We start from the raw sequence: 22,842 nt of genomic DNA, 5'->3' as shown, positions 1-22,842 counted from the left end.
GAGTCTGTTTTCACTGCCCATTTTAAATCCCCCTCTCAAGCAATGCCTCCCTGGGGTAGTCCAGGCTGCAAGGGTCTCTCCATGGCTCCCTCGCCCATCCGAGCTCTGGAATGACTCACACTAAGCAGGGGAGCAGGGAGGAGACCAAGGCACTAACTGATTATGAGTTACTACTCCTTACCTGCCTCCCTCTCTGATAAGTGAGTACCTGTGGCAGTCCTGTTCCCCTCCCTACCACTTCCAGTACCCTCCCATTCTTTAGCACACTTCATGTGCCCCCTCTTCAGGACATCCTCTCCCCGAGGACCAAGCTGAATCCTCTCCCTAACTTCTAAACCTAAGGGCCCTCCTTAGTGTGGCCTCCCCTCCCCCTCCCCTCCACCTGCTCTCTGTTTATACCAGAGAGGTTGTAGGGCCCATTGCCTTTTCCCTGGCTGCGCAGATGTCCTTCAGCGCTGCAGGGTGGTCAGCTAGCAGGAGGACGGGCTCCATGTGATCCAGCACCTCCTCCTATACACATCTGGGCTCTGAGACCCGCACAACAGTTGGTAGAGTTCTCGGTGGCCTTGAGTCCTCTCTCCCACTTCTCTGGGTCTCAGGAAGTCCACGTCTTTAGGTAAAGGAGCCCGTGGCAGTCCCTAGAAAAGTATTTTTTTTCTGATCTTAGATCCACAGGGGCAAAGTAGGCCATTTTTTGAGTCTGAATCCCTTTTCAGAGTTCCAGGCAGGAAGTAATGCAAGGAGGAATATGGCAAATCCCTTTGTCTCTTGCTGTTCTGGCCCATAACTTTCCATGGCTATGCTCACAAAAGCAGAGACTCTCTTGATACCTGCCCCCCCCCCCGCCATGCAGCCTCGGGCCCCACAGCACCCCCCACCCCCGCCATGCAGCCTCAGGCCCGACAGCACCCCCACATACACTCCTTTCACCCTTCCCTGTCTTCCTTCCTCTGCAGACAGCAAAGGTTCACCCAAGGCAGCCTTCCACATACTGGAGCCTGCCTTGCATGCTTAATTAGAGACCTGGGCCCTGAAATAAGATGTCTTATTTACCCACAACTTCCTAGAGATCCCAGCCCCTACCACACTGCTACTTCTTTCGTCTTTCGTACAAGCCTGGCTCCTGCTTCCTGCCCTTCAGTCGTGCCTGCCTGTTGCTTCCTTCCCGGACCACATTCTGAGATTCTTCTTCAAATCCATCCTTTGAAACATTTGATTCAGCTTTCTACCCCTCTTGCCTTCCTCACCTAAAAAAGTCCTTTTCCAGGTCCTAGGGTTGTAGCTCCGTTGGAAGGGCATTTGTCTAGCATGGGTAAACCCACATTCGATCCCAAGCACTTCTTGTAATGAGCGGGCAGTGCACATCTGTAATCCCAGCATTCAGGAGGTGGGGGAAGGAGAATCTGGAGTTCATGGCCATTCTCAGCTACATAACAAGTTCAAGGCCAGTCTGAACTACAAGAAATCTTTTCTTTAAAAATAATTGACCTATTTCTAGGTCCGGGGCCTTCAGGGTCATGTCCCTGCCTTCTGGTGACTTTACTGGAGTCTCCCACCAACCTGGGAAGCCAGGGACAGCCCCTGGCCTCCCCCTCGTATCCTCCTTTCTCTGATCAGAGGAGCGTACTCTGCCAGCTGGAGAGAAGTGCACCCTCTCCTCTCTGTCTTCCATCCGGGAAACAGTGTCAGCTGTTACTCCACAGAGAGGCCCTCTGGCCTCCTGGCCCACTCATCCCCTTTGGGATGCTCCTTCCCTGGGTGCTCTTGGAAACTCTTTTGTTCAAATCAAGGAAGAAAGTGCTGTGGATGAGCTGTTGTGTTTCTTATTTAAAAAAAAAAAAAGACAGGAAGTTCCTGTTTTTTAGAAAGGCTGTTCACTTCCAAAGAACCTAGTTACAGAGCCAGTCAGTCATAGAATGGATTCTGGATTTTTTTTTTCCTTCAAGATGGTACACAATACATATGAGAAAGAATGAAAGAAAAAACCCTACTAAGCCAGTAAGAGAGAGTCAGCGAACACAAAGGGAGATATTATAATGGGCTTTTGTTGGTGCTTGTGTCTTCTTGTTGAAAACAGAAAGACCCTGAGGTGCTGAGGTGCGGACAGACGCTGATGTTATCAGCCCCCAGAAATCCTGCCTGCAGTCCAGTGGCAGGCAGGATCCAAACGACCACAGCAACTGCTCCTGCTCAGCACAACGGGCGCTTTCAGGCGCTGGTAAACAGCCTGCGCCCCAGGGCTCGAATCCTTCAAAAGTTTGCCTAGGTAATTGCGTTTCATTGCTGTCTGGCCTGTACTCACAGTCTAATCTGGAGGTTCAGACAGCCAGGCCAAAAGCTTGCGAGACTGGAGGGGAACGAGCTTGTGAATCTAATCCACTTGAAAGACAGACTAATACAAGTGCAGCTAACTCATTATTCTAAGTGATGTGAACAGAAAGAGGACGGCACTTTCTATAAAAGGGTTTTAAGTCGGCGCAGCGTAGTGCTTGCTGGCTTAAAGCCATTAGAAGAAAAGGCTAAGGGTGACAATGTGACTCCCCCGGTGGCTGTCCCCCTGGCTCCCTGTGATGACCCCAAAATGGTCTCTTCCGGTCCTGCCCTTGATTCTGGATTATTTTGTGAAGGGTGATAGCAACAGATACCAACTTTTATTTGAGATCCAGCTTGGGTTCCAGGGAATAAATCTAAGATTGAATTCTGAGGGAACCCCACCCACCAGCTCCCAGTTCCTACAGACCTGTTATCAGGAAGAGCCTCCTCCCCAGGGCCCGTCCCACCAAGATACTTGGCAATTATTTGCATAGCTTTTGAAGTTTAAGCCTTTCCATTTTGCCAGTGTACCCTCCGTAGATAGGAGGAGGGGTGCTTTCCAGTGGTCTTACAGAGGTAACAGGTCTACAGTTAGCCAGGAGTTCAGCTTTGACCCCACGCCAACCTTCTGCTGGGAACAGAGAGAGTCTCTTCACCCTGGGCCTCAGTGTTCTTGGAGTTGGAGCTGGCACAGGGAGTCTCTAGGGCTGCTTTCTGCTCCATCATTCCATGAGACTTTGGAATGAGACCTCAGAGCTGCTGACAGTGATCCACATCGCTATCCAGTTACGTGTGACTCGTGCCCAGGAAACCCAGGAGGGGCAAGTGCTGGCCTGTCCCTACCAAGGTGGCAAAGCCAGCGGTCACCTCAGGAGCAATCTGGTTGGTCGTTTACACCTGTGGCTTCCCCAGGGCTGGACTCAGCCATCGGTCGATGCCAAGTCTGGGTTTGTCAGCCCCGAGACTGAGAAAACAGTTGCCCCAGACTCCAGTATGGAGACACGCTTCTCCTCGGGTGCAGGCTACCCACAGCTGCCCCACCTCTCACCCCTCAGTTCATGTGCGGTTCCCCCGGGCCACAGTGCTAACTTACATTGCCCTCAATCCCAGTGGCCTCTCCAGGCCCCATTTTCTACTTTGTTGTTGAAGTTGGCCCAACTACCGAGTCAGAACGTCCTTCTCTGGGTCAGGTTTCCCTTGATATTTTAACGTTAGGAGCTGAACCATTCTGTTAGGGACCCTCTTATGCTCCATCAGATAGTAAACAGCACCCACTTAATGTCTCTTTCTTGCTTTCCTGACTCTAATCAAGCCTGTGCTCTGGCATGGCTAAAAATCTTGCAGAGGAGGGTTTGCTGCTGGTTCACACCAGCGTGGGGAAGTCCTGAGTGTCTCATCTGTGCACACACGAGGTCAGCGTGTGAGACAGTGTGTGTGAGCCTGCAGAGCCCCGGGGCCTCTGTCCTCCGCTGGCAATCCCCTTTGCTCAGGCAGCTGTTCCAGGACCACCCGCTATCTTAACCTGTACATTTCTTCCCTTCCATCTGAGTCCAAGCCACTAAAAACCCATCGCATCTGTGTGAAGGGCTGCCTTGACCTTGTAAATCAAAGGCGCTCTCTGGAGGGAGGTTTTCCACCGCTGGGCTCCGCCTGGCATCATCCTTTCTCAGGGTGACCTCAGCTATTCAAGTATGAAGGTTGTATTTGAAATGCCATTTGCTTTCCCTACGTCAATAAATGAAGCTGTGAATCTTTAGATCATCAGAGTTGTGCTGATTACCAAGAGTTTTCCTCTGCATGGTAAACGTGTCTCTTTTTTTTTCCCCCTTTATCGAGATCTGTATGAGAGTTTAAAAGAATTCTGGCAGATTTCCGCTTGCCTCTCTGAATCGGAGCACGAGTGGAGATTGCCCCCAGACGCGTCTGCCTTTATTAGTTTATGTCCTTTGTTGGGAGCGTCAGGGATTAACTTATGAAAGTACGCACAGCTCTTATCTTCAAAGGTATCCTCTGCACGGTGGACTCCGCCCCACCAACCCGCTATTCATCTATTGCAATCCCAATTCGTTCACATCAAGGTCAATTACTTGGGGTGTTGCAAGAGGGCCACAAACACAAGTGAGCAAGTCCCCCTCGTGTGGCTCTCCCATGAAAATGAGAGAGGGATTACAGCCAGGCAGCAGAGAAGCTAGAATGGTCTGGTGCCTCCCTTGGTGGCTGATAGCAACGATGTTCCTAACTCTCACCAACCCAAAGCTCGAGCAGAGATGTGCAAACAGGGAGGGGAGGGCCTCAGCCTCCTCGCCCCAACCCTGTGCTTGAGGGTGAGTATCTGAGTAATTCAGCAGTCTCTGAGGCACAGAGAGGTTGCTGAGAACATTCGCTGGCTGTGGAGGAGCAGCCTTGTGTTTATGATATGTGATAAGCACCGCTCCTTCTAAAGACATGTCTGTAAAAGACGGGATGTAGTTGGTGGGTGCACATCAAAGTTCAGGAATGGAGGTCAGCTCCAGGATCGCAGCCACGCATCCCAGGGTCTCTTTGAGGCCACCAGCAGGAGGGATGGTCGGATGGTAAGGTATGTGAGGGGTACGTGTCTCCAGTCAGAGGACAAGACCCTCCCTTACGTAATGCAAACATACTTCTCAGATCTAGCATTATTACATAGCAGGGAGGAGAGGCCATGAGAGACCAAATGGAAGCACAGCGGTCAGCGTCCATTGCATGTACAGTCAGACAGGATAGTTCTCGTGAAAGGATGTATTGGAACAACCCAGACGAGAATGGCCAGGAATCATGCAAGGTTCATCTTTCCATTCTGACAGACCCTGGACTTTAGAGATCCCTCTCATACAGGGAGAGAGAGACATGTGCATAGCCTGACTAGAAGATGAACGGGGGGTGGGGGGAGCACAATGCACAGCTCTCCATAGTTCTGGTCTCCTGGCTCCACTTCAAGAAATTGATTCCAAGAACCCAAGTCTGGTATGTAGGTAAGGGAAGTTTGACAGTGGCCAGGGTTCAGGCAGGAAGAGAACAGTCTTGTAAGACACCAGACCTGAACTCCCCCCACTATGGCCCTGCCCCAATACACAAAGTATGATGAAAACATGGGGGCAGACACCAACTGGATTTCTCTTGCAAGCATTTATCAAAGGGGGCTTAGGCACTTCACCTTTGGGGGAATTCTCGATTTCCCTGTGTCGGAATGTTCTTCTGTGAGTGGGGAGTGTGCTCTTAAAGAAAGAACACCCCTTTGACATGACTCACACCTCTCAAGACAAAGAACAATGAATCTTTGACTTGCTATTCAGCTTTCAGATCCTGTGCCCTGGCAGGAACCGTGCCACCCTGCCCTGAGCCAGGCTGTGCAAGAGTGTTTGTGAAGTGGTGGTGCGGGAGGAGGGGCTTGCACTGTGTCTCGGCGCTGGCACTGAGCCACCGGAACCACACACACATCGTTGTGGAAACCACGGTTTGCACCCTGGAACTCTGGCTGGCTGAGGCAAGTCTCATTCCTAGTAGCCCTATGGGGCCTGACCGCCGTCTGCTATGTGGAACACAGGCAGTGTGGATGAGGGATCTCTACTGTGCACCCGCCAAGCGATTCTCACTCTGCACACCGTTACCTTGTCTCTCAGTGCAAGTAACTGCATTGACAGTGATCAGGCCAGGGTCCCATTTCACCCTTCCAGTAACCTCGGAAGGTGATGTCATCACCACTCCTCACAGGTCGGGGAAACGTCCCCAGGGAGTAGCACAGTGCCTCAACACAGTGTCACCGGACAGCTAGTGTCTCCATCCTAACAGCTCAGACCTGAAAGTCACACCTATTGCTCTCTTGTGGCCTAAGGGCTGCTGGTTTGGGGGAGAGGACAGCACAGAGGTGTGGTACCCAAATCCTAGAGATGCGTGGGACCTGCACAGACCGTAACACAGTTGAGCACCTTCTGTTTGTTTTCGGGAACATTCTAGAGGATGTGGTCTTGACTCTTCTGGCCACGTGAATATAAATTTACTTTCGGACTCTGCTATAGAAAACCGTCATCTGTACTTAGAACTCAATAAGAATGAATCAAGACCCTGATCATAGGATGACACAGGCTGACCGAGCCCAAATCTTGGCCTTCAAGCTACCTTAGCGATTTCCAAGCAATTCTGACATTTGACAACATCACTACCACACTAGAACAAAACTCAAGGCTGCAGCTCAGAAGGCACGCAGAGAGAACATGGAGGGTCTGGTTGCTGCAGTGGAGGCTCCCTCGGCTCTTACCAGAGGTCCTGAGTGTTGGCTAGGTGACAGCCCTCAGCACAGAGATCTGGGGCTGTACAGGGAACAGGGACCATCCCCAGAGGAAACGAGGCTGCCAGATGGCATAACAGAGTCTGCAGTGGGCCAGGCTTCACTCTCGGCTAAGCCCTGGAGCCCCAAATTGTCCTGTAATGACAACATGTGGGCAGTGACCCCATCATCTACACCCTTGCAGGCTCCCAAGAAAATGTCTTCTCCTTTTCAAAGGCAGCTTCCTAATGCTGTGACCCCTTAATACAGTTCCCCCGTGTGGTGGTGACCCCTCCCCCAACCATAAACTATTTCATTGCTACTTCACAACTGTAATTTTGGTACTGTTACAGATCATAATGTAAATATCTGATACGCAGGGTATCTACTACGGGGGTTATGACCCCTGTGGGGGTTGTGACCCGAAGGCTGAGAGCCGCTGCCCTAAGGCATTCATTATAAGGACTCTCATAAACTCTCAGTCCTGTTACTTAAAGTGACCTCAGCAAGGGACAGCTCCTACAGCATCTAGTTCTCAGTAGAAGACACAGTGGGCACTTCTCAGGGATGGCCCGGAGCCCCACCAGCAGCAGGGAGTCTTCCACAGCCAGCTCGAAGCAGCCTCTAATATCTGATCCGAGCTATGCGAGTAAAATCTGCAGTGTGCATTACTGTCAGTGGACACTACCCAGAACATTCTACCCCGCGAGCAGTCCCAGGAGGTCCGAGGTTCTCTGGCCTACAGTGTCCCACAGGAGGTGACAACAGCTTCTATTCTGGGTGAGAGCCCTCTCCCTCAATACTGAGGGCTAAGCGCCGAGCTGCAGAGGGACTTCTGACCCAACACAGAAGTTCTCCCTCACCCCAGGACTCAAGGAGGGAATAAAGAGGACTAGGATACTGGGGGAGGACCCTTGGGGACCAGGGGTGCTGAAAGACGTCTTCGCCTCAGCTTTTCCAGACTGCATTGGAGGAGACAGGAAGGAAGGAGAGTTCGGCAGGGTGCCCACAGAAGGGCTGGTACACGATGGACTGTATCCAGCCTGGCTATAGGCTCCTCTAGGCCTAGGAAAGAGAAGAGGTCAGGGGCGTAGAAGTGGGGGTACAGACAGTCCTTACAGATGAGGCATTTATGGGGGGTGCTTCTTCAACAGCATTCGCTGAAGTTAGTTATCTGCAGGAAAGGGCAGGACAGAAACCCGACGGGGGCCTTCGGTGCCCTCAGAACCACAGTCCCTCTGCCGTCTGGACACGAAAGGCCACTCTGTCCACAGCGGAGAGACGGTGCCAAAGGAGATGAGCCACGCTATGAAAGCCCCGCCTTTTCTAGGAGCTGGTGACTTATCCCTGAACCCTTGCACAGGGAGGACTCTGCCTAAGTACAGAGCGCTTTCCAGACGTGTCTCAGACTGATCTGGCTGAGGGGAGCGGCCTCGTGGTGAGGGCTGAACTATTTCCCCTGGGAACTGTCTGGCAGCCCTAATGAGGAAGAGCACTTTGCGTTTATAGGGCGCCTTTCATCTGAGGATCTCAAAGCTGGACCACAAACATTAATTAGCGCTCACACCTGTGAGGCAGGTGAGTCTAGTCACCCCCCTCCTCCCGCCCCCCCCCCAGCTTAAAAGATGAGGAAACAGAGGTTCGAGAGGAAAAGGACTCTGGGGTGAGCCACCAGGGTTAGGAGCAGCATTTCAGATTCATAGCATCCTGACCGCAAAGTCACAAAACCTCCTGGGGAGGGGAGGGCGGAGTGAGGAATTCTGGACTTGGAAGCAGAAGTGGTGGGGATGGAGCCACACACAACTCTTCCCTTTCCCAAGCAGCCTGTCACCTCCAGGGTGGATGGATGTCAGGGAGAATGGGGGCCTCCAGCCCCCGAAGGCCTTTGGAACAGCATCCCCAGGCAGGTCTCTATCCTGGCTCTGTGGATGCTTCCCTTCAAAGCCCGAACAGCGAAGGCAGCTGAGCCGCTCATGACTAACTGCAGCCAGTGGGAGAAAAATGCTTGGCAAATCCCAGGGATCTTTCACAACCCCCCTCCTTTCTTCCAGAATCCAGGGCTGGTGGGAACTGAGTCATGTTATCATGGGGTTCCGCTGATAATGCTGAGGTTATGCTAATCCGATGCTCGCTACCTGGGGGGCAGGGAGGTGCTCTGCTCTCGACTGACATCGGTGCTGTCGGGGATGTAGTGTCCACCACAGAAGCCAGAAGCACTGCTTCTCAAAAACACTAGACACTTCAGGGAAACAGGCTTCCCGAGGGAGTCACCTGCCCAGCATCAGGGCTATAAAAGCTGACATTGCACAATTCGGGGTGAGAGGGGGCAGCTGTCCAAGCATCTGGGGGTACCCCTTCTTCCATACACAAGGTAGCCTGGACCTTTCTTTCTTCACAAGGGTCCCAGAGGAGAAGATGAAAAATGAACACCTCCCCTGGGGCTCGCCCTGACACATCACCCTGGAAACTGACTCACATCTGAGTCCTGACTCACATCCTGTTGTGTGCTCGGAGGCATCCAAGGGGGCATTACACCAGCTACCCGTGACCGAGGCACGCTGGGAGGGCACCCTGCAAAGGACTCACTCTGCCTTCCTTGCACAGGGCAGGGACCTCCTCTAAGGAAAAGGCCAGAACAAGCCCCTTAGGTTTAGATGTTCACAGAGCAGCTTCTACCCTTTACAAAGCAGACAGGCCTCCGGTGGATGGCCTGCTGTTTATGTTTAACGGATCAAAGGTGAACAGGAGGTTTGTTGTTGTAGAGACGCCCCCAAGTGATCAAGAAAAGGGGTTCTGGCTACACTGGAGACATGGAGCCCTGCCAACCTGACACAGGTGTCTAGAAGCCACCCCAGCTACTCTCAGGGCCCCGGGAAACCCAGGCTGTGAGGTCAGGGGCTAGGACCACCACCAAAGGTTCGTCTGAATGAGGCTGGATGTCCCAGAGAGGGCGCGAGGGTGAGCTGATAAGCTTTAGATTTTCAAAGCAGGCGTGCTCCTTCGGGTTGTCTGTAGTCAGTGCCGTTGGCCTCTGCTTTAGAGCGTGTTCGCTTCTCTTTGCCGTGGGTATGGAGTGCGTCCTTCCCCCTTTCTGTTCATAAGCTTTCGTTACTGATTCTGGGCCTTTCCTTTCAAATGTCTCCAGCACTAGACATTCCTCCTCCAATGCTGCTCCAACTCCGTCGCCTAAACGTTGCTTGCTTTCATTTTCATCAAGTGACAAGTATTATAAATATTTTTGAGATCTTTTATTTGGCCCCTATGGCATTTATAGATAACCTCCAATTTCTGAAGATTTCCTAATAATCTTTCTGTTACTGGCTTTTGTGTTTTGTTTGCAGGGAAGAAGCCGTTTGGTTTTACTTTAAGTCCTTGTGGCCCAAGATAACATTTTGTATGATTTTGCCCTTAAGATCAAGCAGCATTTTATGACCCCCAATGTAGTCCGTCTCAGGGAGTGCACGTGTGGGCTTCCGAAGAATAGCCTACAGATGTTAGTTAGGTCAAGGTGATACTGTCCAGGTCGGCGGAGTTCTGACTTCTGTTTGCATGGTGTGTCGGTGCACAGTGAGATCATAAAATGTTCATGGGATGCTGAGGTCTCCAGCCAGAATGATGGATTTGTCTGCTTTTCCATGCATTTCAGTTAGTCTTTGCCTAAGGACTTGACACTGTGCTCACTGGGCACCTGCTAAGGAATACGTACTATTAGTTGGCCATATTATCAACGTGTAACTCACCTCTTATCCTTGAAAATCTCCATCTTCAGTTAGCTTTGTAGAGAACTAATGCAGCAAGTCGGGCACTCTTTGAATTGGTGTTAGCATGATTTCCCTCCACCCCTGTCACCCGGCCTGAGTCTGTATTTAAATGAGCCATTTGTATGCGTCAGGTAGTGAAGTTTTATTTGTAGCCGACAGCTTCTGCAGTGGATGCAGGCAATTCACACGTCTCAACTGCTTATAGATAGAGCTGGATTATTATCTGCTGAAGTTTCACTTGCACGTCTGCTGCACGTGGCTCTTCGCCCCGCCCCCTGCTTTTGTCTCCTCTCACCTTGACTGAACATTTTATGATCTCACTGTAGCTCACCTATTCACATAGCAAGTATACTTTTAAAACATTCTTTTAGGGGGGCTCAAGAGATGGGTCAGAGACTGAAAGCACTGGCTGCTCTTCCAGTGGACCCCAGTTTTATTCCTAGTACCCACTAGTGGCTAATGACTGTCTGCTAACTCCAGTCCCAGAAGAATCTGACATCCTCCTCTAGCCTCCTTAGGCACTGCATGTACGAGGAACACAGATATGCATGTAGCTGAACACCTACAGACGTAAAGTCAATCAGTCAATCAATCAATGAAATCTTTTAAAACTTGCTTTAGTGATTGTTCCAGTGTTTAAAAACTAAGTCCACAATCAAATAACATTATTTGATACTTGTTATATGTTACTACTTTCCACAACATTTACATTCATTTATTTATTTAGTCTCTCTCTTGCTTGCCAACTCTCTCTCTCATCTGTGTGTGTGTGTGTGTGTGTGTGTGTGTGTGTGTGTGTGTGTACACGCTACAGTGTATGTAAGGAGCTGAGGACAACTTGTAGGGTGTGTGTGTGTGTGTGTGTGTGTGTGTGTGTGTATGTGCGTGCGCGTGCATGCTCTCTCTCTCTCTCTTTTCCTTCTAGTTCGACAAGTTGGTATTGACATATTTTCAAGTTCACTAATTTCCCTCGGCTATGGCTTGCCTACTAATAACCTCATAAAAGATATTTCCTGTTTCTCTTTTTCATTTCCTGAATTTCTTTTGAGACTTTCTTACAATTTCCATTTTAAATTCCCTCTCTGTGTCACATCTGAGTTTTCTTGCTTGCTTTGTCTTTCTGGTCCATACATTTCTTCCCTATCTTGTAATGTGTTCAGAGTTGAGCATGATGCATCCATAGCATGAGCTAACACAGCCAGACCTCTGGTGTGAGTTTTCTATTATCCAGGCAGGGGTTGGGTTAGGGTGAATTAGTGTAACTATAGGAGTCCCGCCCCTCTCGAGTCCTTGTGGTCTTTAGCTTCCCGTGAATTCTCTATCCTATTCTGCTCCTTACAGCCCTTCCATCAATAGTCCACAGTGAGATGGGATTCTGTGAGAACCCAGTGGAGTCCCTGGACCACAGCACATCCCTTCTGGGCAGCACTGTAGCTCTCCAGACTTGTATTCTCCTATCTGTCTCTATTCAGCTTTCAGCATTGTGATGTCCCCACGATGCGCTCCCATAGGCTTCTGTCCCCTTGGTGTGGTCTTTTGTGCTTGCTTCCTCCCCAGACTTTGGGCCTGCTATACTGCCAGAATTCCCTGGGAGATCCAGAAAGGTCAGGGATTTTCTGTTCACCATTTTCCTTGTTCTAGTGACAGGAATGGTAGCTCTTCAGCTCTTTACACTTCGGTGCTGAATGTGGGAGAAGGCGGCCACTCTGATATGAATTATTTTACAGGTCATGACAGACACTGAAGACATTCTGATGTTGTTGCCTTAAAACGTTCTTTTCCTGAGTGAAATACACCATGTTCCTTTGCTCTGTCTCCCTACTTCTCCCTTGTCTTTCACCTCCATTTCAGATGGAAGGGGGTGAGGTTCAGGAATGAGAGAGGGAGCCCCTCTTATCCATATTTGCAATGACCTTGGTCATGTATTCTCATCGAAAACATGAGCCTACAGAAACTACCAACATATAAAAAGTCCAAGTTTAAATTTTCTCATCGGGAACTTTTAAAAACAGAAGCATGAATTGATTGAAATATTGAATTCCCGCATTCTCTTTATCACAGAATTCTAGCGTCCTTCCTCACTCACCATTTAATACCCAGAGCCTAGCTCTTCTCAAGACGCTCAACCCCAAGCAGAGCAGTATTGCCTGGGCCCCACCCCAGTGCAAGTGGGCGTTGCCTTTCCCAGGAAGCATCAGCTACACCTCGGGACTGCATTTCCTTTAGCAATAATACAATTATGGAAGTCAATCAGGCTGACTGAGCATTTACAATGGCCACACAGCCTGACATGTCTCTTTTCCTGTAGCTTGCTTCTTCCTTGACAGACAGGAGAAGATGAGATCTGCTGAAGCTAGTTTCCAGTAAAGGCAGAATTCAACCCCAAATCGGTGACGTATGCCCAATGCCTTCCCATTCTGCTCCTCTCCAGTGCAGAATGTAAGCACACAGCACAGCACAAACACCACTGTCATTCTCCCTCTGCCTTGGAAGCAGCCATTTGCATGTCCAAATTAGGCATGCAAGTTTGTAGTGATATGAGCGGCGGGGCTGTGTCCCCGGCACCCAGCCGCCCGCATGGCTAGCTTATGCCCGAAATAATTACACGGAAACTGTATTTTTTTAAACACTGCCTGGCCCGTTATCTGTAGCCTCTTATTGACTAGCTCTTACATATTGTTCTAACCCATTTCTAATAATCTGTGTAGCCCATGAGGTGGCTTACCAGGGAGGATCTTAACCTGCGTCTGTCTGGAGTGGGAGAATCATGGCGACTCCTCGACTAAGCTTCTTTTTCCCAGCATTCTGTTCTGTTTACTCCGCCTACCTAAGGGTTGGCCTATCAAATGGGCCTAGGCAGTTTCTTTATTAATAAGAAATCACTCCCACATCACAAGTTAGCACTCGGTCTCTATGACCTCTCGACCTTCCAGTGGCTGGACCTCTTAGAAGGTAGAGACCGTAAAACCATTTACTAGTGAGTCCCTACCCCAGGGGCCCCAGCGACAAAACTGTGTGTGGAGACATAAATGACAGAACCAGTGAGTAATTCCACCAGCCGATGAATATGCAAATGTTGAATGAATGGATGGGTGGATGGACGGATAGATTAATGGATGGATGGATGGATGGATGGAAAAAAATTCTCAGTGTGCTGACAAGTCCATGAGGAAGGAGCCTTTCCAAGCATTGCACTTCGAAGCTGTGCCCTGATCAATCCCAGCATGGCAGGGGCATTGCGCCTCTTCACCACCATGACTGGCCACATTATCACATGCCTGGCACACAACTCGTGCTGAGTCAGCTTGTGTTTGCTTTGATGGATGGACTTACCCAAAGCAGCTCCTTCAAGAAGAGCATCTCACCCGGGCTTTGTGGAATGCTTGACGGTGATGCTCTCTCAGGCTGAGGCCTTTTCTGGATAACTCCCACTGAATCCCTGCTAGCACTTCCCAGAATCCCCCCCCCCCCCCGTTAGGATCTAAGTACCACGCCTGGATTCACATCCCCCACCTGATTCTTCCTCGACTCTCATAACACATAAGTTAAACGGAGAAATTCTGAGCCAGGACCCTGACCTGTCGCCACCAGATGGTGTTTGGAGATCATCTCACTCCAGAGAGGAGTATGAAGGTTTGATCCGACAGATGGGCCTAGCACGCATTTTTTTTCCCCTGTGAGGCAACAACTAACAACACGGCTATTTCAATTCTGGCTTTCCTGTGTTCATGGTGGCCCCACTTCCACTCCCATCAGAGCAAAGGAAAGAGACCTCTCACACAAACACAGAAAAACACTGTATTGTCACATCTTTTTGTTGTTGTTGTTGTTTGCTTTTGCTTTGTTGGGTTTTTTTTTTTTTTTTGGCTCAAACAAAAGACTGAAAACAACCCAAAATTGCTCGGAGAGGCTCATGGCCACCACCTGCTGGCCCACCACTGGCAAAGGACCCACGGAGGTTCCTTGTGGTGGAGGAAATGAGGGCTGATGGGCTGACGGCTTCGGCATGTGTAATGCGGTGCCATCCTCACTGAACCACAGTGGGAAGTAAGATGATGCCGAATCTACAGCCTGTGTTTAAAAGAACAACAACAGCAGCAGCAACAAAGAAAACACAGAACCTGGGCTCGAATGGTAAAGGTCATTTTCCAGAGCATATTTTAAAAGGCTATGAAATATTATGCAACATTGCACAGCTTAGTTACGAGGTTAGAAAGGCCTGGCCTGACTCTTCTCACCGCAGTAAAGCATGACGGAGCATGAATCACGGCATAACACTTTATGCTTCGTGTCGTTTCAGACGTGGGGCTGGGGGTGCTAGGCTGTCTGCACAGCGGATTGCTACACCATAGCTCGCACCCCAGAGGCCTGTGATGGTTCTAGAACCTCTTTTGTTTGCTTTTTAAGTGTTTAAAATATCTGAATAGTATGTGTTCATTTGGTAAGTGTGTGTAGTGAGAATATAAGCATGCCTTGCAGGAAATATTTGAGTGTATGGGTTTTGGGTGTCCCACACACATACTTGGAGCAAGACATTTAGGGTAACATGAGGTGCAGGACAGCCTGTCGGTTCTGCTCCCCTCCGGCCCTGCTGTGCTGTTAGGTCATGTTTGGACCCTAAAGTCATTGAGTATAACCTGCAATGTTATGCGTCTAGAAGGAAACACTATGAAATAAAAATCTAAAATCCCACATGAACTGCTCCTCTTTAAGGGGAGCCACCATATCACAGGGGCATCAAATACTTGGATTCTATGAACAAGCTATATGCATACATGTGTAATCATTTAAATAATGGTGACTAGTTATCATTATAAGACCTTTTCATTTTAAGACGCCACCCCACTCCATCTGTCACCAACACCCCTATCTCTCCGCAGATGCGAGGCAGATCCAGCCATCCCCACCGTGGTCCTATGATCAGTCTTACCAGTACCTGGGATCCATCACCTCCTCTTCCGTGCACCCGGCAACACCCATCTCACCTGGCCGTGCCAGCGGCATGACAAGCCTCTCTGCGGAACTCTCCAGTCGACTTTCAAGTAAGCCGCTTGAGAACGTATCTGCAAGGGGTCTGGAGGGGAAGCTTTGGAAGAGTATAGGAGACAAAGGGAAGGAGCGGGCTGGATACAGAGCAGAACAGGGTTCAAAGACAAAGTCACCCACCTCAGCACGGTTGCCATGCCTAGCACTGACTGTTCCTGACATGAGAAGAGGCAGCGAATGAGGAGACAGAGTGAGGAGACAGAGGTGTCTCCGTCCATCTCTTCCGTATTAAGGGTTTGCTCATGTCTGCTAGGGAAGGGTGGTGGCCAGGGACTACTATTCTGGAAAGGCAAAGTGGCCTAAGTAAGGATTGTGTGCCTTTGGCAAAGGAATCCACCTCCCAGCTGAATTCTAGCCCATGGCTGTGCTCCCCAGCCGTGGTGAATTGTCACAGGTTCCTGTGAACAGCACAAAGGTACACTTCGGAATAGGGAACAAATATGCCCCAAGATAAACATTGCCAGCTAAGGGCTGTTCAGACTGAGGGTTAGGAACAAGGTGGAGAGCTCAGGTGTCATGGTTAGCATAATTGTTGTTAATACGAGCTCATTAAATATTAGTCATTTAACCTATGAGCCCTTGGGGCTTGGCACTCACCCTTGCTCCTGGGCAGGGAAATCAGAGTTACAGGAAAAAACTCCTTTGTTGAAGGCTAAAGAAGAAACTTACTGTTCGGGGCTTTGAAATTGGAGCCGAACCAAACTGTGAAATACTTGAGAGCCCAACCAAACTGTGAAATACTTGAGAGCCCTTCACCCTTAAGAGGCCTGCAATGCACTTGTATGTGTGGTGGAGGAGGGGCAGGTTTTGCTTTGGGGCCCTCGAAGGCAGATTAGAACAGATGAGGGGGCAGGCAGAAAGGCAGAGGAGTCAGGACAGCCGCCTTCAATGTTGTGAAAGACTGTTTGCAGACAACCACCACAGTTGCTTAAGGTTCTACCAGGGGGTCAGAGTCTCCATCACAAATCACCCCCGACTCACCCGGCTACTGTAGCCTGTCTCCCCCGCCCCCAGCAATGGTATTGGGGGTACTGGCATTTGGGCTGCATCATGTTTTATTGGGGGCAGAACTGTCCTATGCACCAGACATTAGCTAGAAGTGTCCTTGACCTCGAGATGCCAGTAGAAAATGTCCCAGCATGTCCATCAGAAATCTCCAGGACTCTCTGGGTAAAGCCCCTCCCTGCCTTGCAAACATGGGGACCAAGTATGACTCCCTAAGACACAGGTATAAAAGCAAAGTATGGGGTCACAGTCTTCTAATCCCAGCACTAGGGACATGGAGTTTAATCACAGGGCTCCAGGCCAAGGAGAGGCCCTGCCTCAAAAGACGACTCGGACCCCTGCTGAAGAACAAAACTTAAGGCCGCCTCTGGTCTCTGCACACACATGTATACACACATGCACAAGTGCCTGTACACAGGGGTGTCTATAAATGAACACACACACACATGCACAAAATGTCTCCACTTGTGCCAGCTGGGGGCAGTGAGCACCTTGAACTTCACCCGCCCCGGCTCTTGATGGAGCTACAAAAGCCAGCTTCCTCTCTCTGCTCTCACCTGACTTCAGGCCATCCGTACCAACACTTGCATGGGTGCCGATGGTCTAAGGAATTCAGAGGGTAACATAGGAATTGTGGCATTTGCTCAGCTGGCTGTGTCTAAAAGCCTGTCCCCTCAGGGACACTTGGATTCCAGGAGCATCTGTCGGCTCTCCCAGATTCCTGTCAGTGACGCGGCTCTGTCCGCTGACCACAGCCCGCATCTAAAACACTTAGTGTTTTCCTTGGAAGTGTCCCCAGTGTAGGTCTGTTCCTTGAGATGTGTTGCATAAGTCTTTCAGCTTGGTCACCACCCCAAGTGCGCACCTAGGTCCAGCTCCACCGGCTGACCAGCGATCACATGATCACATGCCAGACTGGCTCTTAACGCTTTCCTTTTACTCTTGGAGAGCTGCTGACATGTATGGGACACATTTGATCATGTCAGCTTGCCCAAGCCGCCCCTTGGCTCCCGCATAGCATCTCCCTCTAAACTTCATGTCTTTTAAACATTTTTCACTTGTTTTTTATTGATCAAGTCCAAGCGGCACTGCCCATACACACATGGGTGTGTGGGGTCATTCATTACGGCCTGGGTAATCTATCAGCCAGTGCCACCATCGGCTAAAAAAGAGAGGGCCACGTCACAACTATGTTCCTAATGATAGGGACTTCAACAACACCAGCTAGAAAGAAGGGCGCTTATGGCACGGGAATGTGAGAGAGAGAAAAGCCATTTCAGGACCCAAAAGTGACCTCTGCTGCCCCTTAGGGAAGACCAGAGATGACAAACAGGCTCTCATGGGTGGCAGGGAACAGGCTCAGGAGAGTGAGCTTCAGCTTGGCAAAGCTCCCTCTGGAAATAAAGCCCTGAGCACAGGTCTTGCAGGCTTAGGAAGTGCTGTGGTAAACCTGGGGCAGGAGAAGGCTGGGATCCATGAGAGGAAGCAGCTCCAGGCCCACAGCTCTGGGAACTTGACCCCTGTGTGGGCTTCGGCTACACCCGGCCTCCCTCTCCAATACACTCTCTGTCCCTGTCCCTTGCACACAGACTGCACACCTTGTCTGGCAGGAGCTGTCACGTGAAGGTTTACCTTTCCTTTTCTTCTTTTTCCTCCCCTTCTTTTTCTTTTTGTTAATTAATGTTTAGCTGCCAACCTGGGCGACAGACAGCATTAATCTGAGTCATGCAGAAGATCCTTTTAAGGCAGCCATTATCTGCTCAGGTTGTTTAATCCTTTGGGGGCAGTGGGAGGGGCCTGGAGTGGGCTGCTTTGTCCCTGTCAGGCTGGAGAACCCAGACTAGCTCCGCCATGGTGGATAGTTAGCGCCATCCCACGAAAACTTGCACTTCCAGTGAAGACACCTGAGCCTTCTAATGCTCAGACCTTCCTCCTGGGGAGGGGGCACAGTCACCTTTGGGGGACACAGTCACCTTAGCTCCTCAAGTGGGGAAGGCCAGCCAAAAGGATAGAAGAGCCATAGTGTGATGGCGGGCAGATTCCGTGACTGCTGGTTTGTAAGAAGAGAGGACAAACCAGATTAGAAAATGAGAACAAAGAGAACCAGAGAGCTGCCTCAGTGGTTAAGAGCCTCCGCTTCTCTTCCAGGAGGCATGAGTTCAGTTCCCGGGCCCCACATGAGCTGGCTCACAGCTACCCAGAATTCCAGCTCCAGGGTATCTGACTTCTTCCTCCAGCATCCAGAAGCATAGCGCTCTTGTGTGTGTGTGTGTGTGTGTGTGTGTGTGCACGCATACACACGCACATGCACACACACACACCAACATACACCCATTACATAACTGAAAATATCATTTGTAAATGAAAACAAGCATTTGAATTTGAGTATATCTAAAGGGCCCAAGTCTTTGTTTCCCATGATTACAAACTGAAAAATGATGCAGGGAGGACAGGGTGGAGGGGGGAGAACTTGACCTTGTGTAGAGAGATAGCACCAGTAATCTCAGATCTTCAGCTACTCTGCCCCAGCAGCTGAGGCGGTAACATCACCCCTCTGCTGGGCCCATGACGAATCACAGGCTCATGCAGGATTCCAGTAACTTGGTACCATCCCCACATTGCCCTGTGGTAACTGGAAGGGACGGCAGAGCATGTTCAGGCAGGGCTGTGAAACGGGGTGACCTTTCATTCATTTTTTCCAGTGGATTCACCTTTTTGTCTCAGGGCAAATGAAGCAAGAGGGATAATGGGCAGAGTCATTTGTTTGTGTCCAGAGTATTGCATCAGGATGACAACAAATTGATTGTGTTTGTCTAACGCCCTCCCTCGGGCTTCAGCTTCTCCCTAGGCTGTATAAATCTAACTGGAGGAAAACATGGAGGGAAGCTTCCTGTTAACTCTCAAACATGTCGCGGCTCTCTGTGTAAGCAAAACAAGTGACACAGAGCCTGCTCCCACATGGCCGCACATGGGGGCAGGGATGAACCCTGTGGAATGAGGTGTGGCCTGGCTGTAGAAGACGCTAAAGGGCAGCCAGCCGAGCCCCGGCAGCCCCAGAACCACTGTCAGCTTACAGCCTTTTCCCTGCCCACATGTCTGACTCGCTCTGAAAACATTAGCAGGCGTGTTTGTTTGAAAATCAGACTCCTGGTTTCCTCATTAGCAGCGGGGTTTGCTGCAGACTCTGGCTGTTTCCATAAACTCTAATTACCTCTCTGATGAGGAGCCTATTTCCCTCACATTCACCCCAAATGTACACAAGAGTTCCTTTTGTAAAACTGTGTTAGAGCAATAAAGATTACTGAGAGAGAGGGAGGGAGAGGGAGAAACAAGAACGGCAGCTCTCGCGCTGGAATAATAGGCTTGGAATAGGAGGAAGTTGATCACAGCCAGCGTCTTCCACAAACGGATTAATCCTTTCAGAGGAAGCTCTCTCGCCCCTCAAATTTCCCCCTACCAGGCTCGGCTCAAAAGGGCCCAGACCACATGCCCCCAGAGCTTAAAGTTATTCTGTAAGTTCATTTGAGAAGTTAACATTCTGAGTGTTTAGTTCTTGCCTCTGCTGTTTTGTTGGTGACTTCGGGAGGGGCGGATATGAGAACTCTCGTTCCAGGGGACACAAGCTACCCACAACACCCTCCTATTCACAGCGGGGGCTCTTACCGGGGGGAGGGGCGAATGTGCTCCCCTACACCCATTCCCAGGTTATCGACAATGTTTGGAGATATTTTTGGATGTCACGGTGGGGGATACCACTGGCATCCAGTGGGTAAAGGACCTAAAAGCTGCCCAACAACTCACAAGGAATAAATCAGAAGCCAAGCACCCGAATGATATGGGCAAAAATGCCAGCAGCGCCACTAATGTAAACTGATCTTCAAGGGAAGCCATGCTGGCCCGCACACCCCCTGGTGTGCCTCAAAGGCAGCGTGCACATGAGCAAAGGGCGGAGGGATGCGGCGAACCACGGGAGGACAGACAGTGGCCGTCTGTAGAGGCGTAGATTCATTCCCCACAAAATGAATATTATACGGAAGGTTTGTCATTTCTGACAAGATCTCAGCGTGCACAAAAGTCTGGTACAACAAGTTCTCTCCATTTGGGTGAAACAGACAAACTAATTAGCGAAGCTGCAGCTGGAGAGATGGCTGGGTGCGTAAGAGCACACTCTTGCTCTTTCAGAGGACCTGAGTTTGATTCCCAGCTCCCAGGCAGGGTGGCTCAGAACCATGGGTAACGCCAACTCCTCGAGACTTGGCACCCTCTTCCGGCTTCTGTGGACACTAACGTTCACACGTGCGCATGCCCAGACACGCATAAGTATAATCAAAAAGGAAATGGTGAGGCAAAGTCTTAAAGACATGGCATCGTGTGTGCATTGAACACAGATGTGGAACCAGTCAGAAGCCAGACGTGGAGACAAGTGACATGCCAATCACCAACACCATCACCACCACAGCATGCATTAAGTCAAATAGCAGGAAGTTAGCCAACTTCCAAGGGGTCAGAGCCTACGAAAACGGCAGTTTTCTATTATCCAGCCTGAATACTACGTATAACGGCATAATACCGCTGTCATATTTATATTCTATTAGTAACATAGACCTGCATCCGTTACCTCAATTACCGTAATGTTATCTCATTATATATTGCTATAATAATGTCATTATGCCAATGTACTGATTATATTACCAATATATTAATGAATATTAATATTTTAAGATAAATAGAAGATAGTCTTGTTTTTTCAGCGAAGGGCCACAGAGAAATGGGCAAGCTTTGAGAGCTCTGTTGTCATGGTTACGTAAGGGCAGTGGGAGATACTTGGCACCAGAAAGGATTCACAGGGCCACCCTGTGCTACAGGCTGAGGCTGTGTCTCAAAAAGCAAAAAAAAAAACAAAAAAACAAAAACAAACAAAAAAAAAACCAACTGTGTATGTTTGTTTTAACAGTTTTACAACCATTTGAAAAAGTAAAACCCGTTTTTAATTCCTGGGACACACAAAGCTCCCTCCAGTCAGTTTTGACTGATGGGATACAGTTCACCATCCTGGGAGTCTAACATGCATGCACACTGTAAGCGTTACATTGCCCTACCAGGTGTGCGGCATTTCGGTACTTACGAAATGCATATGCTACACCATGTCACGATACATATCATAGGCCACGGCACGACTCCCTACAAAACGTCTGCCGTCACTCACTATGACAGCATGCTGGGCCAAATCCACTTCTTGCCAGGCAGCATCAGCCCTCTGGGTAAATAGCCATCTCAGAGTTGTCATCCCCCACTCCATGGGCAGGGACACTCTGGGCAGTCCTGTGTGTCCTGGGCAGAGCACTCAGTGCCCCCCACCCCCTCCATGGGCAGGAGCTCTCTGGGCAGTCCTGTGTGTCCTGGGCAGAGCACTCAGTGCCCCCACCCCCTCCATGGGCAGGGACACTCTGGGCAGTCCTGTGTTCTCTGGCAGAGAGGGAGGCCTTCGCCTCTCAGACCACAGACTCACACCATCTCTTCCACCCACCCACAGCGGCCCCGGACCTGACAGCCTTCGGCGACCCGCGCCAGTTCCCCACGCTGCCGTCCATCTCCGACCCGCGCATGCACTACCCTGGCGCCTTCACCTACTCGCCGCCCGTCACATCGGGCATTGGCATCGGCATGTCAGCCATGAGCTCTGCCTCTCGCTACCACACCTACCTGCCGCCGCCCTACCCAGGCTCGTCGCAGGCCCAGGCAGGGCCCTTCCAGACCAGCTCGCCCTCCTACCACCTGTACTACGGCACCTCCGCCGGCTCCTACCAGTTCTCCATGGTGGGCGGCGAGCGCTCGCCCCCGCGCATCCTGCCGCCCTGCACCAACGCGTCCACGGGCGCCGCGCTGCTCAACCCCAGCCTCCCCAGCCAGAGCGACGTGGTGGAGACCGAGGGCAGCCACAGCAACTCGCCCACCAACATGCCACCCGCGCGCCTGGAGGAGGCGGTGTGGCGGCCCTACTGAACGCCTTCGAGGGACTGAGCCCGGCTGCACCTGCCGTCCACGCACAGACCCCCACCAGGAGGGCCCTTGGAGGCCAACAGGAAGATTCCCGGAGGGAAACTGTGAATGCTTCTGATTTAGCAATGCTGTGAATAAAAAGAAAGATTTTATACCCTTGACTTCACTTTTTAACCACGTTGTTTATTCCAAAGAGTGTGGAATTTTTTTGGTTCGGGGCGGGAAAGACATAGCTCATCCAGTTTGGCATTTATTTCTTATTTCGGAGTTACTTTTCCGCACCTTATCAATTGCATAAAATGTGTGCATCTGGGTGGTCGTTATTTTTAAATATGTATAGATCTGAGCTTGCTACTTTCTTCCTTTGACCAACTGAAAGAAATACGGTTCCCTTCTCTACGTTTTATTTAACTTTTGGACTTTCTTGTAGCT

General features: G+C 50.3%; 1 protein-coding gene across 3 annotated transcripts in view; it reads left to right on the top strand.

Annotated features, from left to right (window-relative positions):
• Positions 1–22,562, top strand: part of Runx1 (RUNX family transcription factor 1) — a 216,465-nt gene extending 193,903 nt beyond the window's left edge. For all 3 annotated transcript variants that reach the window (XM_050164796.1, XM_050164795.1, XM_050164797.1), the window contains 2 exons: positions 15,240–15,401; positions 21,944–22,562. In XM_050164796.1, the coding sequence (XP_050020753.1) occupies positions 15,240–15,401; positions 21,944–22,413 (632 nt within the window). In that variant the 3' untranslated portion in view covers positions 22,414–22,562. The remainder of the gene's footprint in view (positions 1–15,239; positions 15,402–21,943) is intronic.
• The last annotated feature ends 280 nt before the right edge of the window (positions 22,563–22,842 follow it).

Source organism: Alexandromys fortis, unplaced genomic scaffold (genome assembly GCF_014885135.2).
Source record: "Alexandromys fortis isolate MF-2015 unplaced genomic scaffold, M_Fortis_MF-2015_v1.1 scaffold_162, whole genome shotgun sequence".
Lineage (NCBI taxonomy): Eukaryota > Metazoa > Chordata > Mammalia > Rodentia > Cricetidae > Alexandromys > Alexandromys fortis.
This window is presented reverse-complemented; position numbering and strand designations above follow the sequence as displayed.